Here is an 18,941-nt window from a genome sequence, read left to right on the forward strand (position 1 = left end):
AAAAATATAGTAAAGCAACTTGCATATGTTAAATTGCATAAATATTTTCTGTGTTTGTAAAAACTTAACAAAAAATTTCTCTGTATTTAAAATATATGCAAAAAAGTCTTTGTTTTATATATTTTAAAACTTGATATCTAGTGGCCGTTGTGAGCTTATTTGTTTTATACTATTTCTTATTTTAAAAATCATTAGATCTCTTTTGAGTATAAAAGCCATGTAATCTAATTCATTTATGTTAATTATTAAATAATAAATTTATAACAGATTAAGGTCTAGATTTAAATGAATTTTGAATATATATTCTACGTAGAATATATAAATTATACAAAACAAAGTTATTTAGTTTTGAAAAAATAAGATTAACCTCCATGTCCCCCATTCCCGCCCTTTACCATTATCTTGCGTTGTATCACAGTTTTCATACGAGTTTTTTTTTTTTTTTTTAAATAAGAGAGATAAATTATTATTAATTAAAATGGACCGATTACAGACAATGCTTCCTATGCAGTAGAAATATTATCCGACGCATATCACAGAATTTGTACTCATGACCTTGCTCAACTTTGCCAACTAAGTTAAGCTTCATTAACTCATACAAGTTGTTGGAATCTCTTCATAAAATGGAGAAATGCCTCGCACTTTATCTTCTCATCTTTTTATTATTGATGCAAAGTGTATATTGAGGCTCTATAACTCTAAGTGTATTTTGTTGAACTTCATTTTAGATTGGTAAATAGATCTCGTATACCAATGCTACAAAGTTTGACAATAGAGATATTGGATAGAACCCGTTTACGGTCCTTCAACGCTTATGCTAGTTACGTAAGTATGAGAATAACTCGAATAGTAATAACTATAGTAAGTGAATATATATATGATTTGTTGATATATTTGCGGTAATAGCTTAACTGTAGGCTAAATCTGGCTACCTCATTTGTTGATAATTAAGACGATGCTTGTAGTGGTAATAGCTTTGACCACCCTTTTACTAGTTACCTCATTCGACATCAACCTTTCGGGACCTTCCTCAGGCACCCTTGAAGTTACTCTTTTATACTCAGGTTCGGATTCTTACTCTTTGAACAGCTGCCTTCTCATGCCTTCTCTTGCAGGAGTCACTGTCCTCCTCTCATACTCTACAGTCACCTTCCTGCTAGCCTCCTCGATCATCCGTTGCAAATAAGTCCTTGTAAGATGTAAGACTTGCTCATTGTCTTCTAAAGGAGTTTCCTTCTCCACTTGTTGATCTCTCCTAGATGCTCCCTCATGTCAATCCCACTTGTTCTCAGTTTTCCACAAACGGCGCCAAAAATATGCAGGTCGCAAGATATAGGTCGGGTCGTTAAATTTGGATAGCCTTGGGTCGGGTCGTTGAACCCACTGCAAGCTTCCTAAAAGTGGATCTTGAGAACAGAACCCACGTTAGCCTTGTTAGGTGGCTCCCAACTAAAGCCCTCAGATGCTTAAGTTAGAAAAGTGGGACCAATTTCGAGTTAGGAGAGCTAATAAGGTTGAATGGCATTAAATGCATTTGCCATAAATGTTCATATTTTACAGTATTTATAATTTATCATACCGTATAAGATGGCTCCACTGGCAAGACCTAGGTACATGTGTGTCAGATGATCCAACAATTCTCCAATCAAGTCTTCTTATCTGGTTCGAATCAGGAGGGTCGGGTCGCGGGTTCATATGCTGATCCTGCCCTTTTCAGCAAATTTTACAAAAATTGGAGGACATTTTCATCCTTTTATCTATCAATCCCATCAGCTTGGACTGCACCACCACCTGGCATTATTAAACTCAATGTTGATGCTGCCATCTTCAAGGAGGAGAGCGACTTCGCTGTTGGTGTTGCTACTTGTGACTCTCACGGCCATTGCCTTGCTTGGATTGCTATTCAACTTCACAGACTTCTCTCCCCTGAATTACGACATGGCTGCACTCATATCACGATTGAAACTGATTGTGTTACTCTCCCTTGCCATTTGGTTCATTCAAGGGTTTCCTCTCCCGTTATTGGACCGATTGCCCATGACATTTTATTGCTTTCAGTTAGTTTCTTGTCTTTTCCATTTTCTTTAGTTCATAAATCTGGTAATGAACTTGCCCGTTCTCTTGCTCGCCGTGCTAGCGGCAGAGATGAATGCACTACTTTGCTTCCCTTTCCCAGTTGTGAACTATTATTGGCAAATTTGCCATCGTTCTGAAATCTGATGTTCCCTTATAAAAAACTCTTGATAAATTGATGAGATGCAGTACTAAATCGAGCAATATTTCAACCAACTCCAATAAAAGAAATAATTCATAAGAAATTGTAATAACTACAACAATCTAGCACTTCAGTTTTAGTAAAAAAAAATAAAGAAACAAGACATCATGTGAATCTCATCACATGACTACATGTAATCATCCAAGATTCAGACTCTTGCGACCTGCTAAGACTTTTAATCTAAACTTCACTATAACACATTCAAGTTTCAGAATCCATGCAATACTTACATCAATGCAAGAACTATCATATTCTCGTCTTGTTTTTCTGCACTTCATCAACTATATGTAATTATTTTCCTTCAATGTATATAAATTATCACCTTACCCCTCCCCAAACTTCAAAAAAAAAAAAAGAATGCCACTGGCATAATGTACACGGAGAATTAAAAGGGTGTGACAAGAATGATTAGCAATGCTCATCGAGCCAAGTAACGATATCACCAAAAACTTGGAGTATCATCTCATCCGGCTCCCCTTCCAGAAGAGCGTGAAAGGCGCCATCATATAGGTTTAGTTTCTTATCCGCGCTGCTTGCCTTCTCATACAACGCCTTACTCACAGACGGATCGGTTACTTTGTCTTCCTTTCCGTGCAAGATCAACAACGGCAGAGACACCTGCATGAGTTTATAAGTGCAGAGTCAAACATCAGAAGCTATATTGAAGGACAAAAATCATCCAGGATCTGTAATTTTTCATGCATGTTTACTGTTTTCAGGATTGTTCGTCTTCCAATTCAGACATATTTCTTCTTTCTTGGAGTGCAGAGGAGAAAACTATTTCTAGAAATTACAGTATAAAATTAAGCTTAAACTAGTACAGGTTTAAGACAACTCTCATTCAAGTCCTAATGTTGGGGATTGCAGTTGAAATCTAAGAATCTTAAAGATTAATGATTGAATAACTTTGGCAAAAATTAAAATGAATATATACACATACAGTATCATACATGAGATATACCCCTGTTCTTGAATCACATTTATCATATATTCATGTGTTTTCTACTAATGTGCCTGGATAGAGACGTGAGTGAATCTTGGTAACTTTACACAAGTAATCTTTTTCCATGTAAAACTTGTATTTTGGTTGGTCTCGGGAATAACATTGCACCAATCTGTGTCCAGAATAACTTTGAGCACAAATGTGAATTTTCTAACTTCATGTCTTTCAGAGGCCAAGATAAGAATGTCACAGTTGAAATAATCTGCACGAGTATATCTATGCAGACGATTATAAAAAGGAAACAAGGGATGTTAAGATCCTACAACAGATGAAGTTAGCAAAGAAATGAAATACTGAGCGAGATTTTGGGAGATGTATTTGTATAGGTCAGGCAATGGACACACCTTTTCCAGTTGCTGCTCTATCTCTTTTGTGGTCCTCAGCAGCTCCAGGGCTGTTCCCAGGCGAGGTTTATGCTTGTAAGCAACAACGTTATAGGCTGTCTGAATAAAGGAAAAAGCATGTGAATCTGCTCATCATATTCTTATCGAACAAAGCACCAAAGGTGAAGCCAACACCAAAAGAACTACAAGAAAGATTTAGAGGGATGCAGGTTTAACCTTATGTGTGTCTTGTCACTCAGATACACAATTTTTATATGCTTAAAACATATGGCTCAGACTGAAGCCAAGTCCCAGTAACTGTAAATTTATCTTATAAATTGTATATCGTAGCATTAACTGGATCAGTTTACAGGAAACAAACCAACCTGTTGTCTCTTCTTCACATCTCTGAATGCCAATTCCGCCAAATCCTTTTGCGGGACGAGCTTGTGTTTTGGAAGTACCTTTGCAACTCCAATTAGAATTTTGGTCACTAACCATGGGGGAACCATATCTTCTGCAATCTAGATAAAAGCTGTAATCAATCTAGTGCACAGCTGAAGCAGGAAGAATGGTTACTGGAAACAGGCTTCATAAAATACCTTGCACATAGGTGCGACAAGAACAGCACCGCTCCAAGCATCAGGTTGTTTCAGATGAATCTTGAGTGCTACTGCTCCTCCCATAGATTGCCCGAATAGAAAACTTGGCAACTTATGGAGATCTGGGTTTTCTGCATTCATGATCATCTGATTAAAACAAAATGATCCCAGCAAGAAAGACATGCGTAGTACTAAAAAGACCTCCATACCCCCACCATCCTTCCCTTATCATCGTGTTCGTCATCTAAATAAAAAGTTATCACTATTGTGACTATGCTCTTTTGCTATGTTTAAGTTGCTGCATCCAAGACTGGTAGTTTATAATTCTTTAAGTTGGTTGGCAACTTGGCATAAAAAACCTAACATCTGCAGCTCATATGCTGCATATAAAGAAGCACGAGTAAGCACAAAGAACAGAAAATACTAAAAGACAAGGCCCACGTACATGCATCATATAGTTAGGATTCAGAAACAGTAAGACTTGGAAAGCTAAGTCAGGGACATAATTAGCAAATAGATCTTACATAAAAAGGAGAAAATCCTATCAACGTTGAACTCTCAAGTTCTAGTCATAGCTCAATGGTAATATGATAGTTTTTCATATTAGAAACCAGTGGGATGCTGGAGATTGTACATATATCATTAGATCTATTACAAGATGCTGTCTGCCAGTACACTGTTATAATTCCATATTTGATTGGATCAACCTGTATAACTAAAGTCCATCAATATGACATTATCCTATCTCCTGAGGGTCTTATAAGTGGTCTTTTCCTTCTATTATCTTGTCCGATTGCCTTAGCTCATGATGATATGCTTGATAAAGGTTTCTTTTGTCGGTAGCATTCTTGGTGTAGGATGCGTAATAGCTGTTACCACAGTAGGGGTCCTAAGGCAGGAATTTTCCTAAAGTAGCCACTGCCTTTATTGCTCTTAAGCCTTGTGTCACTTATCCCTAGGAGGTGTTTCTCCACTAGTAGGTTTTTGCAGAAAACTGTAGTCATTCTAGTGCAGATGGCAACTAGGATTGATGCGCGCAAGTGAAGAAGGGAAAGAGAAAGTGAACTTGATCTCTAGTATGGAGCAAAATCAAACATTTCATCGCATGGATCAAAAGCTTCAAGATGTTCAGAATAAGATGGTGGAGAAACGCCTGAGCTGTTTTTCCATTTTACCGACTCCGGTATTTGATGACAAGGAAATAGATCATACTGAGCAAGTGATCGTGGATGATACAATGTGAATGTGATCATGCTGCGGTGGATATAATTTTGGTGTTTATTATCTCAGACATATAAGGAAGGTAATGCAAGGTTTAGAAAACATATCAGACTAAACTGAAACTGATAGCAAATCAAGAATATGGAACTCTTTGAGAAAGATAATCAGATATAAGGATGGCGATGTAGATGACTATGTAAATAGAAACTATCTGCTCCACATCCAACCTCTAAAATTGAACATGAGCAGGTCTTGATCCAGCAAACTTAAGAGAATATACTGGGAATTATGGACTACAATTTTCTCAGTTCTGATGCAAGGAATTGATAACTATCATGTCATAAATTAGGATAAGGCGAAAATAGGCAACTAACTTAGTTCAATTCGCACATCTTCATCATTAAAAATGCTTGTTTATTGCCACTACAAGCATCGTCTTAATTATCTCATCATTTCTATCTTGAAGGGTATATTCATATCCCATTCTCAGTGTGTAGGCCAAAGCCTGAACCACTAGACCTCTTGGTGACTGAAACAAATTCATTCAAAAGAGATCGTTGAAATTCCCATTGAAGGTGCAGGTTCCTCATATCTTACCTTTCACTTTTGAATAGTGCTCCATAACATCATCAACTAAAATATCAAAATCCGGAATATAGCCATGTAGACCTTCGGATAGACCAAATCCCGGGTAATCCATAGCAAAAACTCCGTAACCAGAAGAAGCTAACTTTCTGGCAATTCCTACAGACAGTGCATAAAATCAATAAATGCCAATATTCTCAAATCAAGACAGTAGCGTTAAGTACTATTATGAACCAAATACCTTCAACGAAAAAAGTGGAGGTATCTCCATAACCATGACAAAAACAAACCACTGCTTTCGGGGAACCACTATCTGGAAGCCAACTTTTTGTAAAAATCTCCAGCCCTCTAGAGTTCACTTCATATGACTGTTAACATATCTAAAGTAAGCATCCTTCTCCATTAACATCACAAACTTTAAACTAAGTGCAATTAGATAACAAAAGAAAGCAACAATAAGCAAATTCTTCAAGGCCTTTCTTCACCTTCTCAAAGAGAAATTAATAAGTGAATCTGGAACTGTGTAGAGGAGGTCTACTGACAATATCTAGGAATACAGCTAGCCATTTACAAGGAAGAGTGGAAACCCGTGGTTTAAGGCTATGGTGCAACGACAGCAAGGAGAAGTGGTTTTGAGCATTGCATTAGCACCTTTAAACTAAATTCATCAAGAAAAGCTGGTTCCAAGATAGAAATCCACTTTGAACAAGAAATATCCAAACAGTCAGGGAATTGATATTCTAATACGAGGCATATGAGCCAGGACATCATTGTTAAAATATTACAGAGAAATTTTCGAACTGGAATAGATTATGATTTTAGTATCTTTGATCCTGGCCAGACTATTAATGCTCTATTACGGGACAGCCAAAGAACTAAACATCTCAGCATAAAGGTATAAAGGAGGAACTAAGTGATTGAATCCGGCACATTAACAAATAGAGGAGTTATATTCCCTCCCGCACACCCCCCCACCCCCGCCACCGCTACCCCACCATCATCACCACCACCACAAAAAAAGAAAAAAAAAGAAAAGAAAAAGAAATATAAGAGAAATATTGGATTTTATGGGTTATATGGGTTCTGCCTTTGGTTTTTCTGTAATTAACATTTCAACTAAAAGAGAGAAAATTGAAATGCTTTACCTCCGTCATCTTCAATCCATCATATGGAGTCTGCAAGATGTAAAATAAGTAAACATAAGTACTCACTTGGACTTCACTTCAGGTATAGCTATCAGAATAAAGTTTGCTTGGAGAAAGATTAATTCATTTTATATTCCTAAAGAAACGAAAAACAAAACAAAAAATCCAGAAAGTTCCTTATGAAACACATGCAGAGTTAGTCTAGATATGGTGAATTTGGAGTTGCAACAAGAAAGGAATATGAGACTCAGATGATCCTTTACTGCTAGTAAAAGATTAGGGAATAAATCGAAAATGCCTTGCTGGGAGGCAAATATTAAAAGATGCTATTTTGTTGCGTCATGTATGGCAACTTGCATACCGAAGCGAAAAATTGATGTACTTTCGGGGACACAAGATGCAAATTTATTTAAACACATCAACAATGTACCGAGTTGCCAAAACCAAGTGGATATGTTGACTGCAATAACCAGAAAAGTACATTTTCTAGCAAGTAATTACAAGAACTTTTTGTCTTAAAGCATTCATAATGTGAATATATGGCAGGTGAGGAACATGACTGTTGGGTAATAATATTCCCATATATTATATCATCATCAACTTCGTCAATGACAAAAAGAACAACTTCGCCCATTTGATGCACCTGACCTCTTGTGCTACAGACAACAAACCAAATAAGATCCTCATTTATTCTCCTAACCATACCGGCATCTTCTTCCTGTTTTCTCATGTTTTATTCTATCAAAGGTGTCAAAATATAATCCTTATTAGTTATTACTACTGCACATCTACACACGCATCCCGTGTTGCTAATCAACCATTTAGGATCCAATTTTATTAAATTTATGTTGTAAAACACATCAAGTAGCCTTAATTCAGTAGGCATCAAACAGCAGAAATCATGAGTCATAGTAACATATTTCAAATCTCAAACTCCCGCTAATTCAATCACAAACAAAGTTCACCAACAAAAACTCAATCTTACCAGGACCATGCAATCAAATTGAAACAGGTAAGACCAACGATGATTTCTTTACAGTTGTCATCAACTATATCAAAAGAAACATCTGTTCTCACTTCCCCTTTGAAGCATCAGAACAAGATGCATACAAGAACAATCTTTTCCCTTCAGATGTCACCACAGCTTCCCAATTACAGTTACAACACATCAATTTCCAAGATTCAACCTTTCACGTAAACCAAGCACCACCTCAATCCAAATCAATCAAAAACAAGCAATTCCAACTCTTTTTTCACAAGATTCAACTCCCAGAAAAGGGCCAAACAAACACATAACTTCTATATCATTCTTGTAAAATCTATTCATATAAGCAGCAATTCACACATACCTTGAACAAGACATGATCAATGGAGAGCTGAATGGTCTTGAACGCCTCACGAGCTCGCCTCCTGGGCCCCACCTGGTCCATGTCAGCATCCAGAATCTTCTGCAACTCCTCGCTCACACCCTCAAACTTCACAGGATTTCCCATCACCTTCACGGCCCTCTCTCTCTTCCCACGAAAAATCTTGGCCTTCAGTTCTGGTTCCCACAGAAAATGAAAAACCCACCAAGATTTAAGGAAATCAAGACCAGAAAAGTAGAAGGGATGACGAAAGAAAGAAGGATTACACAATGGTGCAGTTGGTTTCTGTTTACCTCTGAAAGAGTGCCTTTTATACAGCTCAGAAGATTTCAACGCCATGCGCATCTGAATTTATTATTAATTAACTCAAAGTGCGAGTGAGTGTCTTTTTCTCGGATTAGAGAGAGAAGTTAGAAGTGCGAATGATGCCAGAACGTGAAGTTGCGTGATAGTTCGGATATTTGGTTGGTGGAATGCCATTGGATTTATTCCTTTCTTGGTCGCAAATTGCTGGTTCCTAGTAAGAAAATCTTTCTCCAGTCAAAATCACATTTCAGTCACTGAAGCTCTTCTTATAGAAGTATATATTTGGACCAGGGATTTAGAAACAAACTTTTGTTATATTTGTTTAAAATTATTGAATTTTAAATTCAAATTATATTTTATTTAATATCGATAAATTTTAAATTCTTTTAGATTTCATTGGATTGAAAATTTTAATAACAAATCCTTTGAATGTGTGCCAATAGGGGTGCAAGTTGAGCCGAGCCACACGAGCCAGCTCGCATTCGAGCTCGGCTCTCGAGCTCTATAATTTATGTTTGTGAGCTCACGAGCCTCTTTTTTAAATTTTTTATGTTTTTATAAGTATTATTTAAGTGCACCATATTCAATATTAAATAAAATTTATATTCAAAATTCACCAGATATTAGAATTATTAAATAAGTTTAAATATAGTATTTTGGTTTATATTAAAAACAAGCTTAATAGATAATTTAATACGTTTAGATAATTTTCTTATAAATAAATATTTAATATAATATATATAAATTTTATTGTTACAATATCAATCCATTACAACAAAATGTATTTATTCACTATATATTAGAATTATTAGTCCATATCTCATACTTTAGCTTTAGATGATATTAAAACTAAAATAAATTTCAGGATGTCATTTCGGCATACAAATTTTTCTGTTAACCGAACCGAACACTCCTACTTTAGAGGACAGTGATATAATTTTATTTTATATTATGAAGAACTGATAAATTGTCATAAATATTATATTTTGTCAAAGTCAATATTAGGTGTATGACTAAATTGAGTTGAAGAATAAAAGTGTGTGAAAATGACTTGAGTATTAATTACAACATTTGAATGCTCAATGTTGAGGACCAAAGGCTGCGTGCCTTCACTAATATTTCTCATATGTACATTTTCAAGGGTGAATTAATGAGTTTATGATCAAAATATTGCATTTTATTTTTTATTTTGTTTCTATTTTCTCCTAATCCCCCCTCCCCCTTTCTTTTATCGACACGGAGGACATCTTTTCTATCAAGAACTATTTAATGCATAAAGGTGCAAATTGAGTCGTCCAAGGTTCAAGCCGACATGTCAAAGACTCAAAGAGGCACTGAAAATAAGTTAAATCGAGTCAAATGTATTAATTTTTTTCTTCCTTTATGTTATTGTATTTTACTTATAGAAACGTGTTTCAATAAATGCGCTTCTTTCTATCCGTTGATTAGTTTTTTCATTTTCTTGGTAGTTTTAGTTAGTTAGGTTAGGAGAGTTAGTTTGTTAGTTAACCTCTCTTCTTCTTCCTCAAGTGATGTATATATACACGACCCAACACTGTATATTTTTCACATTACAATTCTCTAATTCTATGAAATAAAACTTTATGATTTTCTCAACCCTCCTCCTCCATGGATGCATTGCTTCTCTCCGTATGATTTCAGCATGGTACCAGAATAGTAAAAGATCATACAACTTATATTACTTCCTTTCCCCTTATTACTAGTCATCCCTTCATTTTGCCCTCACGACGCCATGGCTGACAAGACGACAACTGAAGGAGGAAAAACAAAAGAATTTAAAACACAACAAATGTCAGAAATTATGAAGCTACAGGGTGGAGATCACCCTGGAATGAGTCTGGTATCAGTTCCTTTATACGGTAACAATTACTTTTCTTAGGTGGGATCCATTAAATTTGCATTTGGAGCCGAGCAGAAATTAGGATACATTGATGGCACTTGCTAGAAACCTACCCATGACAGAAGTGAGATTGAACAATGGCAAAGAATAGATTATACGGTAGTTTCTTGGATCTTAAACTCCATATCTAAAAATTTTGCAGAGGCATTTCTTTATACAACATCCGCGAAGGATTTATGACTTGAACTTGAATCCAGATTTGGTGAGAGCAATGGACCCTTGCTCTACCAAATCCCAAGAAAAATAGCCTCAATTACACAGGGAAATAAATCAGTGGCAGTTTACACCAAGTTGAAGAAACTATGGGATGAACTTGCAAGCCTAGACCCCTTGCCTTCTTGTTCTTATGGTGTTGGTAAGAAGCTAGCAAAACAGACTGGATCCACCCAACTGATGCAGTTCTTGATAGACTTGAGTGATGCATATGATCACGTTCGCAACCAGATTCTAAGGGTTATTCAATGATCCTAAGAGTAGAAAAACAGAGACAGGTGCATTAAGGGATCCTTGGCTTTGACAGAGATGAAATTACGACAGCTCATCTCAAGATTCAAGAAAGCAGAGTTTGGGAAAAGTGATTACCAAGAGAAAAAGCTTTGTTGACAAGAGACAAATGTACTGTAATCATTGTAACATAGATTGCCATTCCCTCTTAGTGACTCTCAGTCTAGTGCAATATTTGACCTCATTCATGTTGATGTATGGGGACCATACAGATAATATTCTATTACATATTGTGGTTACATGCTTACCATAGTAGATGATTATAATAGGGCAACTTGGATATACATGATGTATCATAAGTCACAAGCCCAATAAAAATTGGAATATTTCTGTAAGATGATTGAAACACAATTTAATCTAAAGGTTAAAGTGATAAGAACTGATAATGGAATCAAGTTTACCAATGAACAATGTCAAGTTCTCTTTCAATATAAAGGGATTATTCACCAAAGGACATGTGCACACAGTTCCCAACAGAATGGCATTGTAGAAAAGGAAGCATCAACATTTGTTACAAGTAGCAAGGTCCCTTATGTTCTTTGCTAAATTGCCTCAAAGGTTTTAGGTGGAAGCCCTGCTTGTCAGCATACTTAATAAACAGAATGCCCACCCAGACACTGAAATGGAAGACACCATATGAGGTATTATATAAAAGAGTTCCTAACTACAATCACCTTAGGATTTTTGGTTGTCTTTGCTTTGCTACCAATGTCACACCATTCAAAAGAAATTTTGAACCTAGGGCCATGAGATATGTGTTTTTGGGATATGCACAACGAAAGAAAGGATATAAAGTCATGAACTTAAGCACTAATGAGATGTATATTGCTAGAGATGTCACTTTCCATGAGGGAACATTTCCTTTTCATAAGGAAGAACATGGCAATACCTCTTATCCTCTTCCAACAATCAGTTATAGTGATGAAGATAGAGAACTAGAGGACAGTGACCAAACATCATCTTTGCTAAAATAGCTGGTGCCACTTAGGAGATCAACCAGAGCCACAAATAAACCAGCATGGATGAATGATTTTATCTGTGACAATGCTGCTAATAAGACCCTTCCTTTTGAAATTTCACTAAACTCAAAATATAATTGCTTTGTAGAAAAATTGAACTCTTTGCAGGAAAATTGACTCGACCGTCATTAACTTGGAGAAGTATAGTGGCTGCTCGAGAGGTGGTGAGAATGTGGTGTACTCAGTAGATTGGTGAAGGCCTTACTACATAGAATAATCTTGTGCGGAAACTGACTAAGAATGATATGTTCTCGATCAAGAGTGCATATGGGGCAATTGTAGAGTCAGGTGAGCGTCTTATTGCATCCTCTTCTCGCCTGTTTCTTGTTATTATTGAGGGATGCCAGGACTTTTAGTGGGTTATACAATTGCCACCGAGGTACATGTGCAGGTTTGGAAGTTCCGTGTTGGGCCTGTGCCAACATTGGAAAATCTTAAGTAGGAGGGTGGAGGTAGATCAGCATTGTATTTTATGTAATCCTGAGATAGGATCCTCAAAACACATTCTACTGGAATGTCCCTTTGCAAAAGTTATTTGGACGTTGTCCAATATTCCTTGGCGCACGTTGGTGGACTGGCAGGGTCTCACGAGGCGCCTTCCGCAACGTGCACCATGTGGCTAGCAGTCCGCTGACTACTTCCGCCAATTGCAACACACTCCTGCTCGCACTAGCGCAGTGCGCCGACAGGAATCACAATAATGAGACCAACAACAGCAACGACAGCAAATTGCACACGTGATTTCAGAAAGGAGATTTTATTGAACTGAAAAATTCATATACAGTGGACAACGATTCTAGAGCAAGGAGATCGCCTTGAGAGAGACTCTAACACGTCACAAACCAAGCATCTTGAACTCATTCTCCCCCCCCCCCCCCCCCATAATAGGTTTAAAAAAGAAAATCCTATTGAAAGCAATAGACATTAAAAAGATTGAAAAACGCACCAAAGATGCCTAACATTCCCTGAGCAATCTAAACAAAACAAAGCAACATAACAAAGTAAAATAAAAGACCAACACCTAAAACTCTGCGGAAGTCCAGTGTCTGTCGGTGAAGGTTGATTGGTTGGCCATGTAGAATGGTTGAGTGGCCGAAATACGAATCAAGGGTGCCGAGTGTGCGGGCGGCCCTTGACACATGGGGAAAATTAGAATGAATTTCACAAGTCTTTGAGCAAAGAAAGACGAACAAGCTCAGTTCCTTTAACTGACTTGGGCTTTGTGGCAAAATTGAAATCAAAGGCTGATGGAAGGGACTGTCAAGGAGCCCTTAAGGGTGCTTGAGGTGATAGAATAAATGACATTGTTACGTTTCCAGGCAATTATAAAGAGGCTAGGAATAACAGAAGGTTGGGCTACTTATTTAGGTTGGAGGTTTGATAGACTATTTGGTAGAATGTCTGATAGTCAGAGGAGTTTCTGGTTGAGTGGTGTTTTGGAGCACCCAAGTTGTTTAGTTGACTTCGTGTAACTAGTGTTTTTTCTTAATGACAAATTCATCGCTTTTCTATTAAAAAAAAACACAAAAACTATGATATCATTATTTCGTCAGAAAAGTATGTAAAATGACAATATATATACATATATATAGAAAACTAAAATAAATAATCTTAAGACTATCATCTATTTTCATTTCCATTAACTTAGAAAAATATATATTTTTTATTTTTTTTATTTATTGATATTAATATATTATGTAGAAAATTAATTGTACAGAATATTGGCAAGAACAAGTGGCACAAGAGAGTTGAAGTGAAATCCTAATTTTGCCTCTAAATTTGAGTTTATTTCCAGAGGTGTTCGTTGTATATATACATATGTACATTCATGTGTTGGTATGTATCCTCAAAAAATCGGCCATTTGCCTTATTTCTCTCCCAAAAGTAATAAGAGTGTATTGTCCTTCGAATTTTGAATTTTCACTTTACCAATAATTCTCATCGCATGTCAGAAATTTAAAGATCATGGATTGCTGCGACAACCCAATGGCAATGGGTCGGGTGTTTTGCCCTAAGCCTCGTAGGGTCGTGCCCCCCAATACCAACAAGGCCGTGCTCCCTTTGAGATTTCACATACGGTAACTTTGTTTGATTTTTTTTCTTTTCTTTGTTTTTTCTGCTATGGTAATTTTGGTCTTTTGTGTTGTTAATGAGTTGTTCATTCCATGTTAATGGAGCAGTAATGACGTCATTGCGTTTGATTCGAAACCTGGGGTTGAGTTTCTTGAGTTTATCATTCGTGAGGTAAAATTTTATACATAATTTGTCGATTGTTTTAGTAATGTGGTTTATTTGCATGATTGAATGTCCAATTGTAAACATGCTTGATAACTGTGTACATGGATCTCATTGTCGGTGGTACATCGATTTTCATTCTTAGCCGAAAAGGGTTTTCGTGCTTTGAGAAATCTACTTGTTTTGGTTTTGTTGTGGCTTACTTCTGATGAATTCAGAGTTACAAGAAAGTTGGATAGTTTCTGGCTATATTATGCATTGAGTTTGCTTCTCAGAGGCTGTGAAATAGTGATCACATGCCTGATATCCATGGATTTCTTACAATTCATTTGTCTGCATACATGTTGACCTGTTTCTGGAATTGAAATACATTGTAGACAAAGTACACTCTTTTCATGAAAGGACATACCTCAAATATACAAATGAATTGTGTCTTAAAGTTGTGTTTTATGTTTAAGTCCACGCCTGTGTACGACTAGTAGTTTGTTTATCGTACATCTGTTTCAACTTGATGAACTCAGTTATGGTTAGTTGACAATTCTAAAGATTGGCGTGAATGGTTGGACAACGATTTTCACACAATTGTTGTTGGTTTCAAGAAATCTCTGTTGATTTACAAATACTAGCTATTAATTTCTACAAGATTATCCTGGTTTTTGGGAGGGAATACAATTTACTTTTGTGTGAAATATGGAGTTCTCACTTGGCATCGAAAAATGGAAGGTAAAGGTCGACTATGCATCCGTAGATGGAGTTTCACCTAGAAGTCATTGTGATTCCCTTTCATCAATTGCTATTTTGCCATTAGTTGTGGTTTTGAGGTCATCGGCAGCAGGAGCTGCAAATAAGGAACTGATCATGGATAACCCTGTAGAGTCCCTTACTTATGTTTCCTCTTTCTATTCCGATGAGCCAATTTGTTAATAATCTCTCTTGTTTCTACAGGATGGCTTTGAAGAAGAACCATGTGCAACTGTATCATCATCTCCCCCATTTTTTATTGGATCTCCACCATGCAGAATTGGGAATCCTTTGGTTCAAGATGCCCATTTCAGGGTCGAAAAGCTTACCACCACAGTTTCATCTCCTTCTGATTCAGATTTAGTACCATCAGCTCATTCCAGAGTAAAGCTTGAGAACAAACAAGCAGCTTTAAGAGTTGAAGGTTTTGATTCCCCAAGTTCCGGGGTCGTTGCCTTGGTATAGCGCTCGTTAACAGCACATATGAAATAGCTTTCGTCTTCAAGCCTACACAAAAAAGACACAAAAAGGGGCGGAAAAGACCTGAGATCTTGCAGATAATTTATAGCTTATATTGTAAATAGATGAATTTTGATGAATAATCCATTTTCAGCATGACTGACCAAAGGAAGTATGCTGGGAAATTTTGATCGTTTAGAAGTTGATGAGTTAATACAATTTGTGAAGAGTTTTGAGTTTACTATTCGTCCTAGTGATTCCCAAAGTAGATAATTGTTCAAGAATCCATTTGTAAAGATAGCAACCTGGAGTTCGAGCTGATAAATTATTGTGTGATCGACTTGTTTGGGGTTAGAGCATATTGCAAATTGAATTTTTTATTTCAGATCATATTTTAGTTTCTCTTTAATTTAATATTTATATGTTGTTTGTATAATTTTTTCATTAAATAAAATATAACGTATTTTTTAACTCATGATGTCTATATATTAAATAAAATAAAACTTTTAATAAAATTTGAAATAAAAAATCTAAGTTGCTATAATGATTTAGGAAGGCAAGCTCCAAAAGCAACGGTCTCTCCATAATTTTCATCCAGATATTGTTGTTAGAGATAAATGAAAATACTTGTAAAGTATGCGGAGTATGGACTAAGGTCCATGAATAAGTTGAAAATAATGAATTCAAGTAGAACCATGAATAAGTTTAAGATTATGAATTCGAGTCCTACTAGACGTGTGGGTATTCATCTCATTTAACTATGTACAGTATGGAAGGCAAAAAACTATGTTAGATTCAGTTATAAATGGGTCGGGTCTAAAAATATATTAGGTGAGTCGAATTTGATCTAAAATATAAAATGTAATAAATAGATAATTATGACATTTCAACTAAACAAAAAAAATAAATAAGATTTTGTCACCTTTTCATTGTTCACCTAATGTTTTACGTATCTACGAGCATTTTATACTAATATTATATTCCTACATGTAACTTTCTCTACTTATAATTACGAGGATTATATTGGTAAGTCATATATATGGCAAAATGCATCTCCGTCTCTTGTGTTATTTGAAAGTGGCAAAACACCTTCTTGTAATTTTTTTTTATTAATTTATCTTCTTGTATTTTAAAAAAAAAAATACAAAGTACCCTCTTATTTCATGAGGCGTGCAAACTTGATGCTGCCCAGGATCGAACTGGAGACCTTCAGTGTGTAAGACTGACGTGATAACCACTACACCACAGCATCAGATGTTCACATTAATTATGTGTTAATATAGTAATCTAATAAGCACAAACATTAACAATATACACTTTTTTGTCAAACATCACTTTATAATCTATATTATATAAAAATGTTTCGTTTTTCACAAATAGCGATTACTTACACCATGACACCAATTTTTAAATTTATCAAAAATATCATTATGTATCTTCAACCACCCATACTCAAATTTTTCTTCTCTATCTATATGCTCTATACTATCTATTTATACTAATATAAGTTGATGCATGCAAAAAACGCAAGGATCCAATAGATATGGAATGTTGTTCAAACTTGGGCCTAAGAGATACAAATCCTGAATGGGGGCCTGCAAAAAAGGCATTATCGTTCCAATGCTTAAGTTAGTATTAAATTCGAGATGAAATAAAGAGCGAATAAAATTATGAAAAGTGTAAAAATGCGTAATAATGTACATAGATGGAGCTTAAAAAATAGGTTAGAGAGTGAGAGGGGTGTCCCCCATGTGGAGGAGTAAATCTGTATTTATAGAAGGAGTGGCAAATGTTTTGGCAGGTTTGGGGCCGAATATTTTGGCGGGTTTTGATCATGTCTTGGGCCTCTGCCCTTCCTCCTAAGCTTCTTGGGCTATCCGTTTCTTCCTTCTTTTTTTTTTCCTTAAATTGCTTGGACCTCTTTGGGTCATCCTAATTTTATGAACATCATGAGTATTTTACCAACACTAATTTCTTTTTGTGTTGATAATATCCCTAAATTAGTTTTATTTTGTTTATTTCTTGTTTTTTAAATGTGATATATTGGTTTATATATCTTATTCTTATTTATAACTAGCCGTTATAGCATGTCTTTCCTGTGTACATATAATAAGTAATTATTTACCCTTTAAGATATATTGTAAATAAAAATAAAATATAAAATTAATAAATTATATTTAAAATAAATAATTAATTAATTTAGGGATATTCTCACACAAATAGAATTGGTGCCAGTGAAACTTTCATATTAGTATGTATAGATAATATAGAACACATAGATGAGAAGAAGAATTTGAGTAGGCGCGGTTTAAAATATATAAGGTATTTTTTATAATTTAAAAAATTAGTATCGCAGTGTAAATAACTGCTATTTGTAAGTGAAGATGAAGTTTTTTTATATATAATATAAATATATTTTATATATAAATAATTATTTATTATATACACACAGATTAATCTCACCTAGCATAAACACTAGTTAGTAATATAAAGAAACAACAGCAGTTCACTCTCAATCTATTTGGAATTGTACTTAAATGAATGAAGAGCGAATAAATTCTTAATCTCATACTTTTAGAAATGGATATGGAGGTTTCTCGAATTAGATTACCTATTATTATTTATGTTATATTTTTTGCAACATTTCATATTACACGCTATATTTATAAAATTTTTCGTTAAATTAAATTAATGATTTAATTTTTATATACGTGTTTTGTATATATAAAATAAAATAGAAGATGAAACATAAATTGCAATAAGTAACGTGACCTGAAGAATCTTAATTCTTCCATTTCCCCTTAAAGAAAGAACGTTTGATATCTTTTTTTTTTTCTTTTTTTCTTTTGATTTGGTAGAACATTTGAGTTCATTAATGAATTGCAACTTCAGCCTGCAAAGTTTCCAAGATTGAACTTGGTGGATCAACCTTCAGAATTCGTATATATCTGTGATGTGAGCCGAAAGTTTGAGTTTAGGTCCAAATTTGATGTCTTTGGGCCTGATTTTCTACAAGTCTTAAAGGGAACTTGTTAAAAAAATATGCTAGCACTTCAACGTTCAAGTCAATAAATAATTATGAAAAACAAAGAAGCACTTTGTGTGTATGTGTGTTGCAGAAAAAATGTGTTACCCTTTACTGGGACGGAGAAGCTCGCTTTTATGTAGCCTTAGTCTCCTACTAGTTGACTGAGTGCAGCCCCCTTGGGACTCAGGCACGTAGTTGCCATGGATA

At 35.4% G+C, this 18,941-nt stretch overlaps 2 protein-coding genes and 1 non-coding gene across 3 annotated transcripts; 1 reads left to right on the forward strand and 2 right to left on the reverse strand.

Annotated features, from left to right (window-relative positions):
- Window positions 1–2,279: 2,279 nt before the first annotated feature.
- On the reverse strand, window positions 2,280–8,991 carry LOC105176171 (alpha/beta-Hydrolases superfamily protein). The gene is made up of 9 exons (XM_011098897.3): window positions 8,815–8,991; window positions 8,504–8,697; window positions 7,155–7,184; window positions 6,251–6,377; window positions 6,022–6,168; window positions 4,204–4,334; window positions 3,988–4,125; window positions 3,623–3,721; window positions 2,280–2,893 (listed from the first exon to the last, which is right to left on the reverse strand). The coding sequence occupies exons 1-9, from the start codon at window positions 8,864–8,866 to the stop codon at window positions 2,684–2,686; spliced, it is 1,128 nt and encodes a 375-aa protein (XP_011097199.1). The 5' UTR covers window positions 8,867–8,991; the 3' UTR covers window positions 2,280–2,683.
- A 5,143-nt stretch (window positions 8,992–14,134) lies between these two features.
- Window positions 14,135–16,050, forward strand: LOC105176170 (uncharacterized). The gene is made up of 3 exons (XM_011098896.3): window positions 14,135–14,349; window positions 14,452–14,515; window positions 15,452–16,050. The coding sequence occupies exons 1-3, from the start codon at window positions 14,237–14,239 to the stop codon at window positions 15,710–15,712; spliced, it is 438 nt and encodes a 145-aa protein (XP_011097198.1). The 5' UTR covers window positions 14,135–14,236; the 3' UTR covers window positions 15,713–16,050.
- An 835-nt stretch (window positions 16,051–16,885) lies between these two features.
- TRNAV-UAC (transfer RNA valine (anticodon UAC)) lies at window positions 16,886–16,958 on the reverse strand. The gene has a single exon. It is a non-coding gene; the product is annotated as a tRNA-Val (tRNA).
- Window positions 16,959–18,941: the final 1,983 nt, after the last annotated feature.

Source organism: Sesamum indicum, linkage group LG13, assembly GCF_026168435.1.
Source record: "Sesamum indicum cultivar Baizhima isolate 11 linkage group LG13, ASM2616843v1, whole genome shotgun sequence".
Classification (NCBI taxonomy): domain Eukaryota; kingdom Viridiplantae; phylum Streptophyta; class Magnoliopsida; order Lamiales; family Pedaliaceae; genus Sesamum; species Sesamum indicum.